The 25,111-nt window shown below is 37.4% G+C and overlaps 2 protein-coding genes across 2 annotated transcripts in view; both read left to right on the top strand.

Annotated features, from left to right (window-relative positions):
* Nucleotides 1-21,665, top strand: part of LOC117785771 (apoptosis-stimulating of p53 protein 2) — a 46,075-nt gene extending 24,410 nt beyond the window's left edge. The window contains exons 3-8 of the mRNA XM_034623992.1: nt 11,051-11,318; nt 13,427-13,644; nt 13,771-15,914; nt 19,695-19,912; nt 20,319-20,521; nt 20,621-21,665. Of these exons, the coding sequence (XP_034479883.1) occupies nt 11,051-11,318; nt 13,427-13,644; nt 13,771-15,914; nt 19,695-19,912; nt 20,319-20,521; nt 20,621-20,665 (3,096 nt within the window). The 3' untranslated portion in view covers nt 20,666-21,665. The remainder of the gene's footprint in view (nt 1-11,050; nt 11,319-13,426; nt 13,645-13,770; nt 15,915-19,694; nt 19,913-20,318; nt 20,522-20,620) is intronic.
* Nucleotides 21,666-22,436: 771 nt separating this feature from the next.
* LOC117785773 (UDP-glucuronosyltransferase 2B13) lies at nt 22,437-24,988 on the top strand. The gene is made up of 6 exons (XM_034623997.1): nt 22,437-22,622; nt 22,691-22,849; nt 23,260-23,721; nt 23,789-23,992; nt 24,067-24,341; nt 24,563-24,988. The coding sequence occupies exons 1-6, from the start codon at nt 22,514-22,516 to the stop codon at nt 24,950-24,952; spliced, it is 1,599 nt and encodes a 532-aa protein (XP_034479888.1). The 5' UTR covers nt 22,437-22,513; the 3' UTR covers nt 24,953-24,988.
* Nucleotides 24,989-25,111: the final 123 nt, after the last annotated feature.

Raw genomic sequence — 25,111 nt, 5'->3', positions numbered from 1 at the left:
TGAATCCGTGTGGATTCGAAATACGAATACACTTGCCACAACTCTTAGACTCAGTGTCAGTCTCAATCTCTATATCTAACATTGTCTCTGTCATATCTCACTCTCACTCTTTCACTTCTTCCACCTCTTTGCTATCCTTTCTGCCTTACCACTTTCTCTATTTTCTGGCCCTGCAGCTGTTTGCTGGCTTTTGGTTTTGTTCTGTTCTTTGTTCTTTGGATTGTTGCGTAAATGTTGTTTTAATCAAGCGACAGGCTAAACATTTGAGCTCTCATTGTGGTTACTAAGTTTCTGTTATTGTTCTTGTTGTTCTTCTTGTGGTTTTTGTATACTACTCTGTGTCTTTCACTCTCACACACATTCCTATGTATATATTATGCATATGTGTTTGGGCTACAAAGCATTGCGACTGCATTATTTGAGATTTCATTAGGAAATTGGGTATATTCAGCTTTACAGTAGCTTAAAAGTAACAGCATGCATTAACATTAGAGAACTCTGTTAATGTTATAATTTGCAAAGCATACAGTGTTTACTAACATTGCCTGTAATTGCACTAATCTTTGCAGAAATGTTATTAAATTAAATGTTAAGATTGCTGCTGTTAAAAGTACAGACTGTTAATGCTACAGAACATTAAGAGAAGAGCATTAATTAACATTATTTGAAAAGTTTATAGATCCTTACAGAATGTTAAGCTAGATTATGTTAACAGGAACAATAATTTGAAGAGAATGTTAGAAAACTCGTTGTGTGTTTGTCACAGGGTATCTCTGAGCTTTAAGCGTATACACTTTAAATGTATACTCTAGTATTGTTGTTCATTTGATTGTACACTAATTGCACATAAATTGAATGTCATCCGACAGATTTCGGTCAAGTGTGTAATTAGCATTTGCTCGAGAGTGAATGCAATAACGAAAAGGGAAAGTTAAATTTATAAAAAAGAAACAGTCAACGGTCAGGTTGATAACTTACTAAAGTGCCACAAACAGAGACACAGATAGAGATAGAGATAGAAATAGAGTCAAGGTCAGGTTAACGGTGGTCGGAGACACAACCCTTGAAAGAAGTCGCTTGCCATTGCAATTTGTCTGTGTGATGTCTCTGTTCATTATATTATATTTCCTAGTCTCTTTTCAACATTTTGCATAAATGGCAAACTTGAAATGGTAATAGAAAAACAGAAAAACAAATACAAATGCAGATACAGACACATCTACAAATGGAAAATGTAAATATAATATTGCTATGAAAATATAAATTTGGTTTCTTTATGGTCAAGTTGAATTGTCTCAGCAATGCGAAAATATTTGCTGTCAGCTTTCTTATTCAAAAAGCAATTGCGGAACTGAGTGCAATTTTAACTTGAAAATACTTCAAGGATATTCGTTTGTTTGTCAAAAGTTATTGCATAAATGTGGCATGCCTTAGGCAATTGTCTATATATGACTAATTATACCTTTATCTGCATAACTTAGTTGTCTCACTCGGATAGATAAGATTATAAAAGAAATCATATAAGACTGCTCGTAAATAATCAAAAGTCTATTATGTTGCACGTTGTGCATTTAAATAATTTAAATAGCCTTTTTACATAATTTATGAACCATTAAATCACGTAACGTTCAGTTTCCATTTAAAATCAACGCAGGCAGCAAAAAGCATAAAGCAAATGAAATTTAAACGAAAAGATACCCTGTATAGGAAACCATGCAGCATTCTTTTTTTAGCTCTTTCGGTTGTTAACTTTAGTTTGGAAACATTTTAATGCCGATCAAAGAATTAAGAATGAGTTTTCAGATAAAAAAAAAGTGATAAAATGTGATTATTTAATTTAACTGATTTTCTAGACTTCACAATTTTAAAATAATTGAAATTCTCTCTCGCTTTGCAGTCTACAAACATTCTCAAAGACTTCTAATGTCCTATTGGAACATTTACAGTGCTTGAGTTTATAAAGAGCTGAGAATTTCAGCTGGGACATTTAAATAATTGTCATGTGGAGAGAATCTCTGACAGCCTGTCATATAAATGTGTGTGTGAGTGTGTGTTTGTGTCTGAGGCTCTATTCTAATTTCAGTTACAGTTCATACTCGTATCATGCTGTTTCAACATTCAGTAATGCCCTGCAAATGGACATCTGTGTAAATGTGGGCGTTATTCAAGTTAATAATAAACGGACAGACTGACAGAGAGAAGATACACGAGGCAAGGACATGCCAAGGCAATGTCCTGTTGGCCAAGGAATCCAGGCAGGACCGTCTCAAATGGACAAATGGACAAATGGCGTCTGCTTACCAAATTGCGCTTCATTTATTTATAATAATTACAACTGTAAAAAGTTTGAACAGTCATTTGGACTGAAACCAGCGCAGCTGACGGACTCTAAATGGTGCAGGGAAGGGGCAGACGGGGCAATCAAAGAAGTTAACAACTCAAATATGCAGGCTAATAGCGCACAGTTTCTCAGACACAAGTCCTGAAATTGGAACTATTATTTGTTTAGCAATTTAGTGCCAACGAAAGCCTACAATTTACTTACTCTCTCTCTCTCTCACTCTATCTTTCTGCCACTTCTTTATCTTTTTCTTATTACCAACTTTAAGTTTGAATAATTGGCAGCAATTTGCAATCCAATTCCGACCTTGCAACCACTTTGGCTTTTTGCGCCGCGGACATAATCTCTGGCCCAAAAAAAAATAAATATAAAAACCAGTCGCATCAATTTTTAATACGTATACGCAACGTACAACAGGAAGCGGTGGAGAGAGAAAGAGACAGAGACAGAGAGAGAGAGAGAGCTGCAGCGATTGCTTGTTTATTATTTAATTTTGTTCATGAATACAATTTCGTTGTGCACAGTTTCCCTGTAAATTTAATGTTATAATTTGTTTATTATTTTTACGTCAATTATTCAGGAATCACAGCAAGCACAACAAATGCGACATGACGAGCGAGCGTTCAATAAAGAATTAAATTAAATTTTCAAATTATAATTAAAAGTAGCAGCACAATTAAATTGTTGCCCAAACAAAAACAAATCATACGTACGTGTGTGTGTTTATGTGTGTGTGTGTAGCTTTGTTTGTTCATCATTTGGCGCACTTAATTAACGCAAATAATTTGCAGTAGTAAACAAATAAATATAATTTTTTTTTTGTATACTCCGTCATGCAAAGTCAGACTGTAGAGTTTTTTTTTTTTTGTATATGTTTTGAAAACAGTTTAAAAGAAAAGGTGAAATTAAATACAAATAAAAAATTTTTATAAAGTCTCTTTAGTTGTATTTTATATTCAAATGATATAAACTTTTAGCTTGCAAAGCACATTAATGTAGATCTTCTGAAAGCTTTAAGCTATCTCTTGGCCAAAGTCTTTGAAAAGCTAAGAATTTTATTGAAACTTTTCTTTGACATTATGAATTTTCAATCATTGATACATTTCATGGATTTGCTGGATGCTTTGATGCTCTCTATATTCATTTTTTACCACCTTTCTAGGATTAACTAAGAGCATAAAGCTTTTAATAAGCTTCGATCATCATTAAAGTTTTCCTCTTTTTGGATGTACACTTTTTGTAGAAGCAACATTTATTTTAACCCGCTGTTTTTTAAACTGCCCGTCACACTCGTTAATTTATTTACGGGTATAGTTTGATAAATGAATATCGTTTACAGTTTGTGCTTTTCAACTCATCTCGAATGACAACAATATTATCGTCAATAAGTCAAGTGAAAAGGACTCATCATCATTTAATTTAAACTGTTGCACCAGTCAAAATGAAATAACTCCAACGGGAGAGAGAGAAGGAGATAGAGATAAAGAGAGAGAGACCATTTAATCTGAGGCTTTAATTGCCGTTTCGAATTCAATTGTTCGACCTTGAGACCAACGCATTTTCATTTGCCACGCATTTTCTCGCACCAAATTAACAAACGCTGACCTGGCGTCGCTCACGTGTAACCAAGCGAATTCCCTTTCTCTCTCTCTCTTTCTCTCTCTTTCTCTTTTCTTCCTCTCCCTCTCTCTTCTTCTTGCTGCCGCTGCGCTTTAATTACTCTTGCGTAAAATTGCTTCAACTGGCAACTTTGTGGAGTGTTAAGCGTTTGGCACGAAATCGTCAGACGGCTGACCCAAAAAAAAAGAAGAAGAGGAAAACGAGCAAAAAGGCAGTATTTGAAAAAAAGTGAGGGCACAAAAAGAAAACGTCAATGGAAAAGGCCAACACACAAGCTCGAATGACGCTCTGTGAAATTACAACGCGTCCTGCTCCCAAACACAAATACAAATACGAATACGAATACAAATACAAAACCGAAACTGAAACTGAGAGCAAACCTCAAACGTAGCCACAACCGCAACCGCTGCTTGTCCTTGCCTTCAATTGCCGTGCACGGACATCAACAAAATGTCGAGCATTTGTTCCCCCTACCTCAAGCGTCGGCAAAGTGCGAAGCTTCGCGTGAGCGACGACTTAAGCCTCCGACTAAGTCGAATTCCCCCTCATGGAGAGCGAGCACATGAGTGTGCGAAACTTTTTCTCCAAACAGCCAAAGCCACTCACAACTGAAACCACTTGGAACAAGCAGCTTTTCCACAGGACACAGCAGTAAAGGGGAAGGGAGTGGAGGGGGCTAAACTTGTACAAGAAACGCATCGAAAGTTCGAGTAATGTGTGCGACCCATAAACTAAGTGAACTATGTCCAATATGTCGCATTGCTGCAGACAGCCGGAGAGCCAACCACCTGCCACATCATCTTTAGCAGCACTTTCAGTGCAACTTTCAGCACTGCTTTCAGCACTACTTTCAGTGCAACTTTCAGTGCAACTTTCAGAACCTCCGCTCAGTTTCGCATTGCAGCACGCAAATTGCCAAAGCTGCGGCTATTCTCCAGAATGTCAGATCTCTGAGGCAAATTCATTACACACAACACCTTTGAAACTGCCGCTAATCTACTTTTCTACCCCTCCTCTGTTTTTATCCCTTTGCTCCCTTCTTTTTTCGCCACTTCAACTGCAGTTTTGCTAATCGTCAAAGCTGCTGCTTTTTGCTATTTTTTTGCTGTTTGCTGTTTGCTGTTTGCCGTCTGGTGTCTGCTCTCCCCATAAAACACACTTCCGCAGTGCATATCCTGTTTGTAATCGATTTCAAAATGTGCAGCGAGGACGTGACGGCAACAGCAACAACAACAATATCAACAACAACAACAACATCTACAGCAGCAATCAACGATTCAGCCAGCGCCTGTGGCAGGACAAAGAGTCCACAATTCTGAAAACTTCACAAGCGACACTTCAACACGATTGCAGAGCAAACATTAGTCGAAATATAGATACCCTACACAAACAGAGATTTCTACGAGTTTAGATAAATGCTATTGATTGTTATAGAAGATTATTCTGATAGATTGAATTCATTCAATAAATTTATTTATTAAACCATTAAATTTAAAAATAACAGAAAGATTTATTAGATTGGACTACAAGATTAGTCTAATAGATTTTAGAAGTGAGCTGATAGAATTTGTTGGATTAAGCTTATAACTGAGATGAATTATCTGATAAGATCAATAATTAGGAAAATCCGACCAATTGATAAATATGCTCAACAGATTACACTAATTTATTACTTGAAGATTAATTTCATAGATTTTATTTTACTAATTCAGCTCATAGATTTAATTGATGGAGCTGATAGATTCAGCTGCAAGTCAGTTGAAATATTTATCAATTTATTTTTGGATCTTAAATCTTCTTGACCTTTACTTGGAACAGAAAGTTTCTTAAGTTTTCATTCCTTTGAAGCTTCTTCAGTTCCATTTTCTACTCAAGTTGTAGAAACTTTGAAAAGTTGAATATGCTGTCTATCAAATTTCTTTGTTATCAATGTGTATGTGACATCACGTGCGATTGAAAGAGCTTCTTCAGCGTTCTACAATGAATTCCAATATACCTTCATGCGGTTAGTGTATTGCGCATAGAAAAGCTAAAAAGAGAATTGATAGAAAAAAAGCACAGGAAAAGTACAAAAAATTAGCAATAAACGTGCGCGCACGCGATACTTGCCCCGCAGCACTGGAAGCAGCTCTGCCACCCCCAACCCCTTTTCCTACCAACCCCAACCCCTAACTCAAGACCCCCTTGCAACAGTCCACAAGTTGTGCCGCTCCCTTTATAGCCCTAAGGTGCTGTTAAAAGGGCTAAAATCAATAAAATGCTTGTTGCTCAGCAACAACAACAACAGCAACAAGAGTAAAACAAAAACAGCAGCAACAACAACAACACAATGGCAGTGACGAAAGCAACAACAACAATACGTTGAACCGCTTTCAATGTACAATTATATTGGTATTGCCACAATACCCCTACTTCTACACCCCAATCCCCCTCTTCTATCAGCTACACCTACCCCTACCCCTTCCCCTATTTGTTGGCTCTTGCTATGCCACACTCCTTCCCTTTCCCCTTCACTGTGCAACATAAATAGTTGCGTTTTTTATGCTGTATTTTTTATGTGGCGCAAATGTTTGAAATTCCTTGACTAAAGTTTTCTTTACTTCCGCCTCACACAGCACCCCACTCCTTGCTCTATCACTACCCCATTACTTCACCCTTTGGCTGCTTGAAGTTCCCTTGTCAGCGGCATAAATGGCTGCAAGAATGTGTGGCACATAGCTCGTTGCATGATCGAAATGCCAGTGAGTTATTATGACAAACTTTGTTAATTGGAAAATATGCGCAACCGAAAATTGTCGATTCAACTTTTTCTAGGGAAATTGAGGAAGTGAGGGAAGTGGAGAAAAGGGAAGGGAACTTGACTCGATTTCAATGAGCTAAGCCACAAAGTATACTTAGCTGACAGCTGAACAAGCTGTAACTTGCAATTGAAAAGCGAAAAAGTATTAGATTGAATCGAAAGAGGGGGAGAAAGAGGAAGAGAAAGCGTAGTAGCATTAAAGTGTGCTGCAGTGTAGTCTAGCTGCTGTGGTTTGTTAGCTGACAACCACAATTTCACTGCATTCCATTCAAAACTGAAATAAATCAAAAGGCACGAATCAAATCTCGTCACTGTCCTCGAACTTGCCACATAACCATGCCCCGATTTATAAATGTCAGTGCTTCTCTTTACAGCTGCTTTCATTGCTATTCCTTCTACTGCCATTGCTGTGTCCTTTGCCTCAGTTTACGATTGTTCATATATACTATAGATGACAGCATGTATGACCTTATATTAGCCATAAAAGCGCCATAAATTGAGCTTCACTGTGCTTCTAAATGCAATTTCTGATAGCACTACACAGAGAGAAAAAAAAATGATGTTTGACTGAATTAAATATTTGAGATTCTTAAAAACTAATCACTTAAAATGATTATAAAAATTCTTGAAGCACAAAAGGCTTTCTTATATGTGTGAATAATCTTGAAAAAGAATAAAACACTCAAATTACGTGAATTGGGTAGAAAAAGTCTTTATATAATTTTTGTAAATTCTTTAAATAGATTTTTAAAATTCTTGTCCTGTTTATCAGTGACTAAAAAATGTCTCTTTAAAATTAAAAAATATCAATTAGAAAAGTGATTTTAATTTTTAATTGATTTTTGCCCTTTTTTGCTGAGGAACACTTTGATGATTTTTGAAAAATTAAGACTTTAATTCACAGGATTACTCCTGTTAATTTTACAAATTTTATTTTGGAATAAGATTGAAATTCTCGACATGAGTAAATTTAATCTTAGTGAATAATCAAATCTGAAATGTGTAAAAACGATATTGACTTTTTAGCTCTGTGTACTTGCCGCTTGGTCATTGATCAGCTGCCACATTTTCCCCCACTCTCTCTTTCTCTCTCTCTCTCTATCTGTCTCTCTCTAGCTGTCTCTCTCTCTCTATCTGTCTCTCTCTCATTTCCTTTGTAGTTACGAGCTATGAGTGTCCCATCAATATGCTGGCACATAACATAGTGTGACCAAAGCCAATTGTGCAACGTCGTGTCGCGTTGCTTTGCTGCTGGCAACTGGCAGCTGTTGACATGTCGCGCAGCAGACGGACAACATTGTAGTTGACTCTACCACCCCACTAAACACTTCCCCCTGCTCCCGCTACTCCCAATCTTTCTTCTTTTAACTCCCAACGCATTCATCGCATTCGTTTTCCATTTGTGGCAACAACATGACGACATTGTTGTTGCTGCTGTTCCCGTTGTTTGCTCAGTGTTTAGTTGCCGTCGCGGATGTGGGCGTGGCAGCCGCCTTTTAGTTCACTCATTGGCTGTTGGTTTTATGCTTTCCCATTTTACTTACATTAAACTCTATTTGCCCCACTCCGTTGTCAGTTGCTTCCGCAAGTTGCAAGTGCAAGTGATTATGTGCACGCAACTCTGCCGTTAGCTTAAGCCACATTGTTGTTGTTGTTGTTGTTCGAGTTAAATAATAAACTAAATAAACTATTAAAAGAGAGAGGGACGTTTAATTTTATGCTGCCTACTTTTGTGCTGAACTTTTGTTAACATTTCTAAGCTAGACATTTGCATGCCGGGTATCAATTAGTTGTGTATACTCGAGACTTTTTTTTATAGAAATTCGTTTATTGATTTGCTTGTTGTGGTTGTAATAAAATAAAAAACTAAATAAAGATTAAGAAAGGCTTTAATTTATGCAGCATACTTTTGGGCATGTTTTTTGCTATTAGATGTTTCTAAGCGACATATTGGCATGCCGGGTATTACTTAGTCGTGCATACTCAACGCTTTTTGTTGGAGCAGTCTTAATTGTCATACTTCTTGTTGTTGTTGTCGTTGTTGTTGTTGTTGTTGTTGTCGCCCGTGGTGCCAGTGTTATTGTCACGGCTGTTGACGCTGTCCGTTGCCAATGGCAACCAACACACTTGCCTGACATACACAACGACACACACACACACACACACACACACGCACACACATACACTTGCCTTGGTATACAAAGTATGCTTTCAATCAGGCACTGAATTGAAAATCCATTAACGAGTACACAGCGAAGGCAGCTGCTGGTCGCAGCTTGAAAGAGACAGACAGGCATAGAGAGAGTGAGAGGGAGAGAAGAGAAGTAAAGAGAAGTGTAGAGAAAGGGGGGAGGAGGGGGAGTGTAGAGTGCTTGTGAGGGTGTCTGCATTCAAGTCATGGCTACGTTCGTTATATTTTCTTCAACAATAAAAACAAATTTGCAGCTGCAGCAGCTTGTTGCAACAACAACAACAACAGCAGCAGCAACACAAGTCGCATGCAAAAATATCGAAAAGTCGCAGGACGAAGGACATGTGCTGCATGCCACACTTACACACACTCACACACACACACACACACACACACACTCTTCACACGTCAACATTACAAGTGTGAGTGCATTTTTAAGTAAATCATAAAAAACAGAACGAATAGTGTGACACTTTTGCTCGGGAAAATTCTGTAAAGTTAACGAAATCAAAGTCAATAAAGGCCACGAACAAAAAAGAAAAGAATAACGAATTGAAAGTGTGAAGAACATACATCAACGATGCTAACCTGCGTGTGTCGGCCCGTGTCGAGTAATCTGCCCAAAATGCCGCCCGCCTCAATGATGCCCGCCTCGAGGGCATCGCTCAGCAGCAGCAGCAGCAACGGGAGCGGCAACGGGATCGGAGTAGGGGGCGGGGGCGGAGGCGGGGCAGGCAGTGTCAGCAGCAACGGCGGTGTCAGCCACACACAAGTGGTGACATCCGAGCCGAAGCTTAATGTAAGTAAAATGCAGACCATCAAATACACTGAGAGAAAATCAATTGATTGAGACAGACAAAATCTGTATAAAAAGATAAATTACACTATTTTATATTCAAAGTTTAAGATAACTTATATTATTTAAAAATTTTAGAAATTCAAATTATAGAATTTAGATCAGAGATATTCTTATTGCGAAAGAAGTATTCTATACATAATTATATGAATTGAAAATTTAAAGTTTTTTGGTTGACTAAAAACTATATATAAATAATATATAAAAATATAAAATATATAATAAAAAGAAAAAAAATAAATATTAATTATTTTTAAATATTTTTTTGTGTTCGGGATTTATGAATTTCCAAGTCCAATGAAAATACAAGTACATGTGTACAGAAAAATGTTCCATTATTACCAATATAAAGGATAATAGCAGTATAATAAAGACCTTTTTATTTTATTATTTTTAATATGACGTATTTAGAGAGTAGCATTTTATTCCTAAGGAACAGATAGAATCAACATGACGGGGAATCGAATCCATTTATGTATCAAAATAATGTTCTTTATATATTTGAAGTTACTTTTAAATCATGAATAGATTACCTAAGATACATGTCCTGCTTTTATAATTTGTTAATCAATCATCTTCGACTACATATGCATTTGCTTAAAGGTTAATTTTTACCTTGTCAACATCTAAATAGATTTTTCTTTATAATTTCAAAGTCTAATACGAAATATTTGATTTGTTTTGCGCAGTGTACGTTATATGCACCTGGAAAGAGAGTAAATCAGTAGATTTGGGACTGCAAAGAGGAGGATGGTATAAGTTTAATCTATTTATGCTTACGTCTCTTTTGTTATTCTTCGTTGTTTTTTTTTTTTTTGTGCTTTTGTTGGCATTGGTTATTCCGCTAGACCCAAAATAAAAAGGTAGCAAATTAGCTTTCATTTTTCACACACATAAACATAACTTGATTTATGGTTGAATGTTGATGTTGTGGGAGTGAAATTGTGGGAAAGGTGTTCGGTGACCGTGACCATGGCCAGGAGAAGATGTCGACAAGTTGACTTGAAATGTAACGATTGCAGATAACGTTTATAAATTGTGGAAATTTCATTTTCACTTTCATTTGCACACACAACGAGAGGACAAGAACGTGAATGACACCTTGGAGCAGCTTATCCACAGTTGAATCTCTAACGATCTGCACACACGAACGCACACATGGACACATTATGACCATATATATATATATACATATATATAATCCACTAATCCCACCCACTTGAATCACTTGTATCCTTGCAGGTGCCCAGCAGGCTGACGTCAGCCGAACTGAGGGCGATGGCATTGCGACAACAGCAGCAAATCGACAGCCAGCACCAGCTGCTGGCCACAAAGGAGCAACGATTGCGCTTCCTCAAATCACAGGAGGTGCGCAGCGCGGTGGCAAGTGCCGAGGGGGAGCGACTGCGTCGACTGAGGGAACGTGTCGAGACGCAGGAGTCCAAATTGCGACGACTACGCGCGCTGCGGGGTCAAGTGGATCTGCAGAAGACCTACAATGTAACACTGAGTAAGTGTGCAAGTGTGGGGAGGAGCAAGGCAAGGGAAGGAGGGGGCAAAGGGGGGAAAAATAGAGGGTTACAAGTGCAGCCGCTGCAAAGTGAAGATGAGTCCAATTGAGTTAAGTACCAGGCGCTTAGTTGGCAAAAGCATCAGGATTAACATGTGTTAAAATCGTGTTGAGTGGCACTATTTCTCTCTCACTCTATATCTATCTATTCCATTCTCTATGTGTGTGGGTGTGACTTTAATTTATGTATGTGTGACACTTTGCCACTTGGCAATGGTCAAAGTAAAAGGTATTTTAGTTTGTGCAACTGCATGTAAAAGTCATGGAAAGTCAGTCTTAAATATAATGTATCAATAGCCAACTGCACAAAAAAATAATTTATTATCAGAAAACATTTGCATATTTCTTTTATCTATAAAAAAAAATACTCATTTATTTTTATAACTTTGTAACAGAAATTCTATCATACGGCTGAGATTATTTTTATCACTTAAGATTTAGCATTATTTGTAATCGCAGCTTTCCCCATGACTTTACATATTGAATATCTCTTCTGCATATTTTATTAATTAAAAGCATATTCAAATCGCGGTTTAACGGTGTTTTCAAAATAATTTGATAGGAATTGCTTGTTGAGTAAGTATTGGTACATATAGTATTATATATAGAAAAACATAAACGTATTTAATTGAACAGATAAAATGTTTTTGATCCATAATATTAATGGGGAATATTACAATATACCCCATTTGGTGAAACAATTAAAATTAAAAGTTAGTTTTTTTTTTTTAAATAAATAAGAACAAAGTTAAAAATCTTCATCAATTCCGTATTGTCAAAATCGAATAATAACGATATGTTTAAAGATATTTTATGGCTGAGCACAGGGTATCTCACAGTCGAGCACACTCGTCTAGAGCGTTCTTGCTTGTTGTCCTTTATGATTGCCTGTAGTGTGAGCTCTTGAGTCAGTCTGGCAAAGATGATATCGCTGTAACTGTTCATATTGTTGTTGGCCATCGTCGATTTATGCCACAACACACGCACAACCACACACACACGCACAACCACACACACAACCACACACACCCGTACACACACACACATACTTGTACAGTTGCAAAAGGCGTTATGTTAATGAGGTTTCAGTTGCGCCATGTTTGGTGATAATTAGTTCAGACAGCAGCCGCAGGATGCGCAGACCTTTGGTTAAGGATACAACAGGAGGACATACATATGTGTCCAGATGATAATTCCGGGGGTGTGGGAATGCGGGAATGTGCCACAATGTTGATGAGCGAATTTACAGAAATATGCTAACGATTAAGGCTGATGAAGGCCCCAAAACTTGGCTGGTTAATATAACATTTTGATTAGAGATGTGAGAAACAGTTGTTACAAAGTGTGAAGGACAGAGAAAGAGGGAGAGTGAAAAACTGCTGCTCTTTAATTATCTGTTTCAACTACATTCTGAACTTGCCATCAGAAAAAGTAATTCTAATGTAAATCACATTAAATAAGACAATAAATAGCATAAAATAACATTTAAATTTGACTACAAAATTGAAAGTATTCTATATTTTTGGGTTAGCATTAAAAATTTATAATGACAACTTAACTTTATTTGCATATATATAGTAGGAAAAATAAATTTTGATAAACTTGATACATAATTAATTTGTTAAAATAATAAAAAGTATCACAATATAAGAAAATGAACTAAACTAAAAATCCTTAAATACCCAAAACAAGTTTCAGTATTTTTGTAAGCTAAGTATTATTTTCCAAATATTGTACTTTTGATATTGAAAATAAAGTTAACAGTCTTCTAATACTATTAATATATTAATATATTAAAATATATTAAATATTTATAGTATTTGAGCTTAATACTGTTAGATTAAATTTTCTTATTAGAATAGTTTTGGAATATTTTCAAAAATACTTAGCAACAATTTGAGATTTCATAGTCATTACATTTTTTGTTAGTACTGGAAAAGAACATTTCATTTTTTGAGGAATAATTGAATGGTTGCAATTAGGGCAACGTTCTTTGCCTAGTTGGCTTCTGAGTTATGGCCACTAATTCATTTAACCCTTGTGCTTAGGCAATGACTTGGACTCGATTCGGGCGCTCTTCAGTGAGAAGGAGAAGGAGCTCAGTCTGGCGGTGGCCAAAGTGGAGGCGTTAACTCGGCAATTGGAGGAGCTGCGACGCGACCGACGTTGTCCGGTCAATTTGTTGGCCACAAACGGCAATGGGGCAACACAAGCATTGCCGCCACAGGCGTCACGGGAACTCGAGAAGCTGCGACGTGAATTGATGGTAAGTGAAGAGAGAGAAAGCAATAGAGAGAGAAGGAGAGAAAAAGAGTGTAGAAAAAGGTGAACACAAAGGGCTAATTAAGCATTTCCGTTTCCTTTTTCGTTTCCGTTGCCTTTGGCTTTGCAGTATCGCAATCAGTTGTCCTTGCAACAGGATGCGCGTTTGCACATGCAACGTGAGGCGTTGCAACAACGTCAAGCGGAGCTGCGTTCGGTGGATCAACGCATCTACGAGTTGCAGACACGTCTGCAGCGCAAGAAGCAGGCCAACACACATCACCAGCAACAGCAGCAACAGCAGCAGCAACAGCAACAACAGCAGCAACAACTGCAGCAGCAGCAGCAACAGCAGCAGCAACAACAACAACAGCAACAATTGCATGTTCAATCAGCTCAATTGCTGGCAGCAACAGCTCAACAGCAACAACAGCAGCAACAACACCAACGACAACCTGCAACACCCGCCTCCAATCCCATGTCCAAGCATGGAGGCGTGGCCGCACTCAAGCAACAGTTGCTGCAGAAGCAGGTGAACCAACTGGCAGCAGCTGCTGCTGCCGCCGCTGCTGGACGTGCCGCAGAGCGTGCGATTGCACGTGGCAGCGTCAATGTTGCCGCCGTCGAGCCGTTCATACACACGCCACAAAAGTCGACGATAACAACAACAGCGAGCTATCTGAACGCGGGCAACATGCTGAAGCATGCGGCAGCAACGGCCAACACGAATCAACAGAATCAGCTAATACAGGACTTGAGTCACAGCCACGTTAAGTTGACTCAGGGTCAAGGATTCTTTCCCACGAGCAGCAATAGTGTTGGTGCGGGGAGTGTGGCGCCTGCAACGCCCGTTGGCAGCAGCAGCAGCGAGAGCGATGAGTCCAAGTTGGCCAAGAAGCTGCTGACGGCGGGTGGCAACAACAACAACAGCAGCAACAAGGTCAAAACGGAGGCGGAGTTGCGCAAACAGACTCAAAACGAGGCCATGGACAGCACGACGCACATCTACGCTGAAGTGGGACCCAAAAAGCGGGACAGAGAGGCAGCAGCAGCAGCAGCGGCAGCAGCAGCGGCAGCAGCAGCGGCAGCAGCAACAGAGGCAGCAGCAACAGCAACAACAGCAACAACAGCTGCCACAACTGCAAGTTCAGCAATTCAATCCAAGATACCCAAGAGCATTTCCAGCAGTAACAGCAGCTCCGCCTCCGCGCTGATCAACAAGCTGAACCAACAGGCAACAAGTTGTGGCAAGGATGCGCAGCAGGAAGCGGCGAAAAAGAATGAGATATCGGTGACGAGTGAGACGCTCTCCGAGCGCAACACGCAACAGCAGCTGACGGTGCACAGCATGCCACTTGGGGCAGTCAGCAAATCGGTGGCCACAAAGCCGTTGCAAGTGCAGGTGGCAGTGCCGCCACGCAAGCCCATCAGCAGCGTGGCGCCCACATCAATGAGCAGCAGCAACAACAGCCACAGCAACCACAGCAACAACAACAGCGCTATTCCCAAGATGATCACCTACAGCCCCAAAGTGAATCGTGTGGCGCCCAACGTGGTGTCGCCACCCGCTGATCCCCGTCCCGCTCTGCCACCCAAGCCAAGTAAAATGTCGCCCACAGAGTCACAGTCCAGCGAATTGTCAGCAACAGTTGCTGCTACTGCTGCTGCTGTTACCACAGCAACAGTTGCTGGTAAAGCACAGCCAAGTTTCGGACTGCAATCGTTAAACATCAATGACAATTTGCCAATTAAAGCCAAGCCATTAACCATACGCAAACAGCCGTTGTTCGAGCAGCCGCCCAGACTCAAGGCTGCCACGCCCATAGGCCTTGGCGGAGGCGTGGCAAAGCCCTCCAATCAGCAGCTGTTGCAACGCAAACCGGAAACGCAGCAAAAGGAGCCGCTGCGTCCAGAGGCGAACAGAGGCAACTCTGTGGAGTCGCCACAACACTCGCCCAACAGCAACTCACAGAGCAGCTCCAGCGTGGATGAAACGGATCGAATGACCCTCGCAACAGCACAAACTGAAACCAGCAACAACAACAACAGCAACAACAGCAACAACAACATTAAGGAACGCGCTGTCAACAAACCAAAATTGGCGCGTCGTGTGAGCTTTGATCCTTTGGCTTTGTTGCTGGATGCCAGCTTGGAGGGGGAACTGGAGCTGGTGAAGAAGACGGCGATGCAGGTCGCCAATCCCAGTGCAGCCAACGACGAGGGCATCACGGCTCTGCATAATGCCATCTGTGCCGGACACTTTGACATAGTCAAGTGAGTTGAAAATCTCAAATCTAGAAATGTACTCTTTCATGGGATACCCTGCACTTAACAAAAATAAGGTGTTATAACTTTGTGCAGGCATCAATGAACATATAAAGTATATTTATTTGATTTTTATTTAACTAAAAAACGTTTTGATATAATTTGTGGTTGTGGTAAAGTTGCTGGGTCAAAGAGTTGACCAACTTCCAACTGTCATAACTTTAACAAAACTGGACCGATTTTCAAGCGGAATGTCATTTTGTTTATGATTTGGCCTCTAAATTCATTCTGCATTTAAAATTTATTCGATTTAAAAAAAAAATAATTTTCCCCCAGATTTTGATTTTTAAGCATAGACTCCCCCCTTTGATTTTTGAAAAAATAAAAATTTTAAATCTCAAGTTTTCACATTTAATCAACTCCATATAACGTAAATAGCATAAAACGACACTTTAAACTTGATTTTAAGACCTTTCATTTTTCTGTAAAAAATCATATGAAAATGAACAAAAGTTTTGACTTGTAAAGCTGTTAGATCAAGGGTTTGACCGACTTCAAACATTCATAACTTGGTCAAAACTCAACCGATTTTCAAGCGGAATGTCATTTTGTTTATGATTTGTCCTCTTAATTCATTCTGCATTTAAAATTAATTCGATTTAAAAAAAAAATAATTTTCCCCCAGATTTTGATTTTTAAGCATAGACTCCCCCCTTTGATTTTTGAAAAAATAAAAATTTTAAATCTCAAGTTTTCACATTTAATCAACTCCTTATAACGTAAATAGCATAAAACGACACTTTAAACTTGATTTTAAGACCTTTCATTTTCTGTAAAAAATCATATGAAAATGAACAAAAATTTTGACTTGTAAAGCTGCTAGATCAAGGGTTTGACCGACTTCAAACATTCATAAATTGGTCAAAACTCAACCGATTTTCAAGCGGAATGTCATTTTGTTTATGATTTGGCCTCTAAATTCATTCTGCATTTAAAATTTATTCGATTTAAAAAAAAATAATTTTCCCCAGATTTTGATTTTAAGCATAGACTCCCTTTGATTTTGAAAAATAAAAATTTTAAATCTCAAGTTTTCACATTTAATTAACTCCTTATAACGTAAATAGCATCAAACGACACTTTAAACTTGATTTTAAGACCTTTCATTTTTCTGTAAAAAATCATATGAAAATGAACAAAAATTTTGACTTGTAAAGTTGTTAGATCAAGGGTTTGACCGACTTCAAACATTCATAACTTGGTCAAAACTCAACCGATTTTCAAGCGGAATGTCATTTTGTTTATGATTTGGCCTCTAAATTCATTCTGCATTTAAGATTTATTCGATTTAAAAAAAAAATAATTTTCTCCCAGATTTTGATTTTTAAGCATAGACTCCCCCCTTTGATTTTTGAAAAAATAAAAATTTTAAATCTCAAGTTTTCACATTTAATCAACTCCTTATAACGTAAATAGCATAAAACGACACTTTAAACTTGATTTTAAGACCTTTCATTTTTCTGTAAAAAATCATATGAAAATGAACAAAAATTTTGACTTGTAAAGCTGCTAGATCAAGGGTTTGACCGACTTCAAACATTCATAAATTGGTCAAAACTCAACCGATTTTCAAGCGGAATGTCATTTTGTTTATGATTTGGCCTCTAAATTTATTCTGCATTTAAAATTTATTCGATTTAAAAAAAAACGACACTTTAAACTTGATTTTAAGACCTTTCATTTTTCTGTAAAAAATCATATGAAAATGAACAAAAATTTTGACTTGTAAAGTTGTTAGATCAAGGGTTTGACCGACTTCAAACATTCATAACTTGGTCAAAACTCAACCGATTTTCAAGCGGAATGTCATTTTGTTTATGATTTGGCCTCTAAATTCATTCTGCATTTAAGATTTATTCGATTTAAAAAAAAAATAATTTTCCCCCAGATTTTGATTTTTAAGCATAGACTCCCCCCTTTGATTTTTGAAAAAATAAAAATTTTAAATCTCAAGTTTTCACATTTAATCAACTCCTTATAACGTAAATAGCATAAAACGACTTTTTTAACTTGATTTTAAGACCTTTCATTTTTCTGTAAAAAATCATATGAAAATGAACAAAAATTTTGACTTGTAAAGCTGCTAGATCAAGGGTTTGACCGACTTCAAACATTCATAAATTGGTCAAAACTCAACCGATTTTCAAGCGGAATGTCATTTTGTTTATGATTTGGCCTCTTAATTCATTCTGCATTTAAAATTTATTCGATTTAAAAAAAAAATAATTTTCCCCCAGATTTTGATTTTTAAGCATAGACTCCCCCCTTTGATTTTTGAAAAAATAAAAATTTTAAATCTCAAGTTTTCACATTTAATCAACTTCTTATAACGTAAATAGCATCAAACGACACTTTAAACTTGATTTTAAGACCTTTCATTTTTCTGTAAAAAATCATATGAAAATGAACAAAAATTTTGACTTGTAAAGCTGTTAGATCAAGGGTTTGACCGACTTCAAACATTCATAACTTGGTCAAAACTCAACCGATTTTCAAGCGGAATGTCATTTTGTTTATGATTTGGCCTCTTAATTCATTCTGCATTTAAAATTTATTCGATTTAAAAAAAAAATAATTTTCCCCCAGATTTTGATTTTTAAGCATAGACTCCCCCCTTTGATTTTTGAAAAAATAAAAATTTTAAATCTCAAGTTTTCACATTTAATCAACTCCTTATAACGTAAATAGCATAAAACGACACTTTAAACTTGATTTTAAGACCTTTCATTTTTCTGTAAAAAATCATATGAAAATGAACAAAAATTTTGACTTGTAAAGCTGTTAGATCAAGGGTTTGACCGACTTCAAACATTCATAACTTGGTCAAAACTCAACCGATTTTCAAGCGGAATGTCATTTTGTTTATGATTTGGCCTCTAAATTCATTCTGCATTTAAAATTTATTCGATTTAAAAAAAAAATAATTTTCCCCCAGATTTTGATTTTTAAGCATAGACTCCCCCCTTTGATTTTTGAAAAAATAAAAATTTTAAATCTCAAGTTTTCACATTTAATCAACTCCGTATAACGTAAATAGCATCAAACGACTTTTTAAACTTGATTTTAAGACCTTTCATTTTTCTGTAAAAAATCATATGAAAATGAACAAAAATGTTGACTTGTAAAGCTGTTAGATCAAGGGTTTGACCGACTTCAAACATTCATAACTTGGTCAAAACTCAACCGATTTTCAAGCGGAATGTCATTTTGTTTATGATTTGGCCTCTTAATTCATTCTGCATTTTAAATTTATCCGATTTAAAAAAAAAATAGTTTTCCCCCAGATTTTGATTTTTAAGCATAGACTCCCCCCTTTGATTTTTGAAAAAATAAAAATTTTAAATCTCAAGTTTTCACATTTAATCAACTCCTTATAACGTAAATAGCATAAAACGACACTTTAAACTTGATTTTAAGACCTTTCATTTTTCTGTAAAAAATCATATGAAAATGAACAAAAATTTTGACTTGTAAAGCTGTTAGATCAAGGGTTTGACCGACTTCAAACATTCATAACTTGGTCAAAACTCAACCGATTTTCAAGCGGAATGTCATTTTGTTTATGATTTGGCCTTTAAATTCAATCCTCTTTAAAATATTATTAATATCGTTAAAAAATATTTTTTTTCTCTGGATCTTAATTTCGATGCTAAGTGTGATCCTAGGGTATCTCCTAGCTGTGCATTTTCAACCAATTGTTTCCATTTGCTAATGTCAATTCCCTTGCAGATTCCTTGTGCAGTTTGGCTGCGATGTGAATGCCCAGGATTCGGATGGTTGGACGCCTTTGCACTGCGCCGCCAGTTGCAACAATTTATCGATGGTCAAGTTTCTGGTGGAGAGTGGCGCCTGTTTATTCGCCTCAACGTTGTCCGATCACGAGACGCCAGCGGAAAAGTGCGAGGAAGACGAAGAAGGTTTCGATGGCTGCTCGGAGTATTTGTACAGTAAGTAAACGCTAAGAATAATATGGCTAGAACTATAAATATGTCTGTTTTCACTTTTTTCCGGAACTGTCAAGCTATCGAGAGGTTGTCATGAAATTACAAATTATTTACAAAAAAAAATCCAAAAAAAGTTCAAAAAAAAATATAGCTGATGAATATGTTTTCAATAAAATATATTTTAATATAAGCCAATCTATCTACAATATTGTGTAATATATTGTAATATATTATAATAACGTATAAAAAAGTAGAATTTCTTTAATTGTCACTATGCAATAGGGAAAATATTTAAGTTCTTAAATAGTTAATAAATAAAATCCTTAGTTGGTTTATCAAATACGATACAGCTTCTGCAATACATATAAAATTTATAAATATTTATCTCCCCCTCTCTCTGGCTTTGCAGGCATACAGGAAAAGCTGGGCATCCTGCACAATGGCGATGTCTATGCGGTTTTCTCGTATGAGGCGCAGAATAGCGATGAATTGAGTTTTCACGTCAATGAGCCGCTGATCGTGTTGCGCAAAGGCGACGATGCTGAGAATGAATGGTGGTGGGCACGTAATGCCACTGGCGATGAGGGCTACGTGCCACGTAATCTGCTTGGGGTAAGTGCAACATCATTTCATGATACTGCCAAACGAGCGCAGCTAATCAACACACATGTTCTGCTTCTGCTTCTGCTCCTTTTTCATGTCATTTATCAGTTGTATCCACGAGTGCCGCCACAGTCGCCGCATTTCAGCGATTAGCAGTTAATACGCTTCACCATACTCAAGAGAAAGGCTGGCCGACTTGTCCAGAAGCGTTACATATCCAAGTATATCTGATGAGAAGAGCAGGGAAGCCAAGGAGCATGCAAGGATGCCAAGCACGTGCACAAGTCCCTGGCCAACGGAGCGTATTAGTTATGAGCTGGAATTATTTATGATAGCTCGTGTTTTTCTTTCCTGTTTACTTTTTGTTCGAAAAGCCACATGAAGGAAATCAGGCGCACTCACACTCACACTCCCACACACACACCCTCACACAAACACACACACGATGCCATATGTCTTAGCCTCTTCATATGGTTAGATATTCGTGTGTGTTGCCTTGCAATTTGTGGGCCATCAAATGTGCAACATTTGCTGGCTCCCAAGTCAGTTATATATTTATCACAACGATGGAGCAACGAACGAAGCCACAATTAGCCACATTTCATGGAACTCTGACGTCCTGCACACGTACAATAAATTGGATTTCATTTAAGACCCTTAGATTAAGGCCTAGACTAATAACTTAAGCAATATTCCCCGACCAACCCCTCCCCCCACTATCACATCCTCATTTTCCATGCCGCCCCTAAAAACAACTCGCCACAAATTGCTTCAACTTTGTGCATAAGCCGAAGCGGAAACTTAAATTGAAAATTAAATTAAAATTTTAAATAACATCTTGCTGCACTCAAAGTGGAAAATTGTGGATAAACGAGTTTGTTAATTGCCAGCATATCAAGTTAATTGGTAAAATACGAGTATTCAACATTTGCAATACACACATTTTACACAAACACAATCGAATGTGATTTTTGTATGTAGAAAGCGACAAAATCGAATTAAAATATCCTTATAATATATTATAATTATTAACTAATAATATTGTAATAACTTTAATAATAATATTAATAATATTGCATGATGTACAGTACTTACAAACAAAAACTGCTTCTTTATCAGCTTAAAAATCTTAATAAATACACTACAATTTATTTCGTATTTTTCTTTTATACCAGATTATTTTATTGGGGGAATATTTATCAATTAAGAGGTAAGTCTTTCAGCTCAAAAATGTTGAAGCATTTGACAGTTTTTTTCCATTAAAACAATAAAACCTTACTGGATATACACTTTAAATTGGAAAGAAGTTATAAATATGTATTTGGCTGATAATTTAATGCTGTTTTGAAAGAAAACTATAAATTAATATAGACCGAATATTCCATTATAATTCTTTACTCTAGTTAATAGTTAATGTATTGATATTACTAGAATGCAAAGTAAGTTCAGCTTATGTTACAGTAAATATATTAAATCCTCTTCAAACTGCATATAGATACATATGTATATTTTTTGCATTTAATCTCGACACGTTTTACAATAAATTTACATACATATATCAAATGAGTGTAAGCACTCTAATCTTTTCGCTCTATCTCTGTCTCTTTCACTCGACAACAACTGCTGTCAACTGAGCAGCTTTTATTGAATTGTGCATCTCGATCTGTAGTCAGTATTATATTGGCGACTGCGAGACAACGACTTGCAAATAACCCGAACACTCTTCGCAATTAGAAAACAAAATTACCAAATGAAAATACTGTAGTTGCGTGCTTATAATCACAGTTTAATTAGCTTTAAAACAAACTCGTTTTTCGACAATTCATTGTGACTTTGTCAAATAAAATTCTAAAATAAACTGCGAATTTTGCATATGTACTCAATTAAATTGATTACTATTATTATTATTCTATATGCAACTGATGCGTTGTGACAAGTGAACAATCAATTGCTATTTAAATAAATTTGTATTCAAATACTCAGTTGCATCAGAGAATCGCAATGAAATTGTCTCATTTAAGTGTAAGTTTGCTTTGTTTTGCGGTTGCAACTCTGCCACAGATTAGACCTGTGTCTAGTGCCAAAATACTCGCTGTCTATGCGTTTCCAGGTGAACAACAGTGTTTTACTGTAATGCAATTTAGTCATTTTAACTCTGAAATTCTCGTAAATGCCTAGGCAAAAGTCACTATATGATGCACACGGCTTTGATAAGAGAACTCATCGAGAATGGACATCAAGTGACAATGATTGCTGCATTTTCCCTCGAATCGCAGAAATTGGGAAGCAACTATACGGAATTGCTTATAGAACCAGTCTACGATTTTTGGCATGATGGTGAGTAGTAGCACTATTAAACCTTTCAATTTGACGCGTGCTCAGACCTGTTTAGACTTGCAAAGTCATGCTGAGTGTTATTGAAATGTGTTTTCCGATGAGATAATCGTACTCAGCATTAGTTAATTCGATTCTTATCGCGTATTCCAATGTAAATTAAGCTACAGTGCAGTTAAACTTTGATAAACAACTGCGGTATTGACCTTTTCTACAATTTTGTGCATGCTTGAACGTGCTAAGACATGTTGCATAATGCTGTATGCCATTTAAAACAGTTAACATCATCTTGCTCATTTTTAGGTCTTTTAATTCTTACATTATATTTTAATAAAAATACAGAGATACAGTGAAACTTGGCTATGACATATAGAAACAGTTTTTTTTTATAATTGCTTTAATTGTTGCTACAGTGAAACTGGCATTTGGCGTACAGCATCTGTTTGATCTGACGCGCATGAAGAACCACGATTTTCTGAAAATGCTGGAAATTATCGGACTGAAGACAACGGAACATGCTCTACGTCAGCCGAAGGTGCAGTCGCTAATCCATGCCAATCAGACGGAGGGTGTATTCGATCTGCTGCTGGCCGAACAGTTCTATCAGGAGGCCTTCTTGGCCTTGGCTTATAAGTACAATATACCCATTGTTAGCACCAGCACATTGGGCTATGAGAATCATATGAGTCAAATGATGGGCCTGATAACACCCTGGTCCTTTGTGCCACATGGTTTTATGCCCTTCACCGATCGCATGTCGTTCTGGGAACGGTTGAGCAACAGTTACGAATCGCTCTATGAGGACATGGATCGCTTGTGGAATTATTTTCCCAAAATGGACGCGATAACGGAACAGTATTTTGGCAATGTGCTGGGTGAGTCGAAATGAGTGCTGCATGAATAAGCTGAATCAAAATGGGTGTTTTGTGGGTTCAACTGCAGCCGAGGTGCCAAAGGTCAAGTTCATGGAAACGCAAATCTCGGTAATGCTGTTGAACAGTCACGCACCACTGACAACGTCACGTCCCACGGTGGATTCAATGGTCCCGGTGGGTGGCATGCATATCTATCCACCCAAGCAGCTGCCTCACGACATGCAAAGTTTCCTCGACGGGGCAACAGATGGCGCCATCTTCTTTAGCCTGGGCAAGTGTGCAGTCGGCTGAACAATCTTTACCAGACTCTCAACTCTCAACTCTCTTCTTCTGCTTTCCTCTCAGGCAGCAATGTGCAGAGCAAGGAAATGCCACAAGAAATGCTGCGCCTATTCCTTAAGGTCTTTGGCTCCCTTAAACAGCGAGTGCTGTGGAAATTCGAGGACGAATCAATTGGAAAATTGCCAGAGAATATCATGATTCGCAAGTGGTTGCCACAGGCGGATATTTTGGCACATCCCAATGTCAAAGTCTTTATTACACACGGCGGACTTTTTGGCACTCAGGAGGGTGTACACTATGCGGTGCCCATGCTGGGCATACCCTTCTACTGTGATCAGGTAACATAAATTAATTAATCAGCTTTATTATTAAGACCACATTAAAAAAAAACAATTGGTTAGATAAAATAATATCGTATATTCTAAGGTTAGATACTCAAAAAAATTAAGTACATTTTTATTGAAAAGAAAATTTAATTAATTTCTTAAAAATTGTATATTTTATGTTGCACAATAATTCCTTCCTTACTCTCTCTCTCTCTCTCTTTTATATTTCTAAGCATCTCAATATGAACAAGGCTGTTCTGGGTGGTTATGCCATCAGCTTGCACTTCCAGTCGATCACTGAGGAACTGTTGACCCACTCACTGCTCCAGTTGATCCACAATGTCAGCTATAAGGACAATATTACGCGCGTCTCACGCATCTTTCGCGATCGTCCGCTAGAGCCACGCAAAAACGCCCTCTATTGGATAGAGTATGTCATACGTCACAAGGGTGCTCCGCATATGAAATCCGCTGGCTTGGAACTCACTTGGTATCAGTTCTATCTGCTGGATGTCATTGCTTTTGTTATCGTTATCGCTTTGGGCGGTTTTCTTCTTCTTATGCTCGCAATTCGTTTGCTCAGAGGCAGCGGCAAAAAGCAGCGAAAAGCCAAATCTAATTAATAATAAGTATTAAGTTTTCAAATTTCTTTATAAATATTAGAATGTTCAAAAAATATATGTGGATTTACTAATGAATTTTGTCTGTTACATCTTTCTGTTTGAATAGTGTTGTGTCTACAAAGCGCTGAAGTTATAAATTCCAAATAGGTAAAAATAATA

This window comes from Drosophila innubila (genome assembly GCF_004354385.1).
Source record: "Drosophila innubila isolate TH190305 chromosome 2R unlocalized genomic scaffold, UK_Dinn_1.0 1_C_2R, whole genome shotgun sequence".
NCBI classification, from domain to species: Eukaryota; Metazoa; Arthropoda; class Insecta; order Diptera; family Drosophilidae; genus Drosophila; species Drosophila innubila.
Note: the sequence above shows the minus strand (reverse complement) of the source record. Positions and strands in the feature narration are given on the sequence as shown.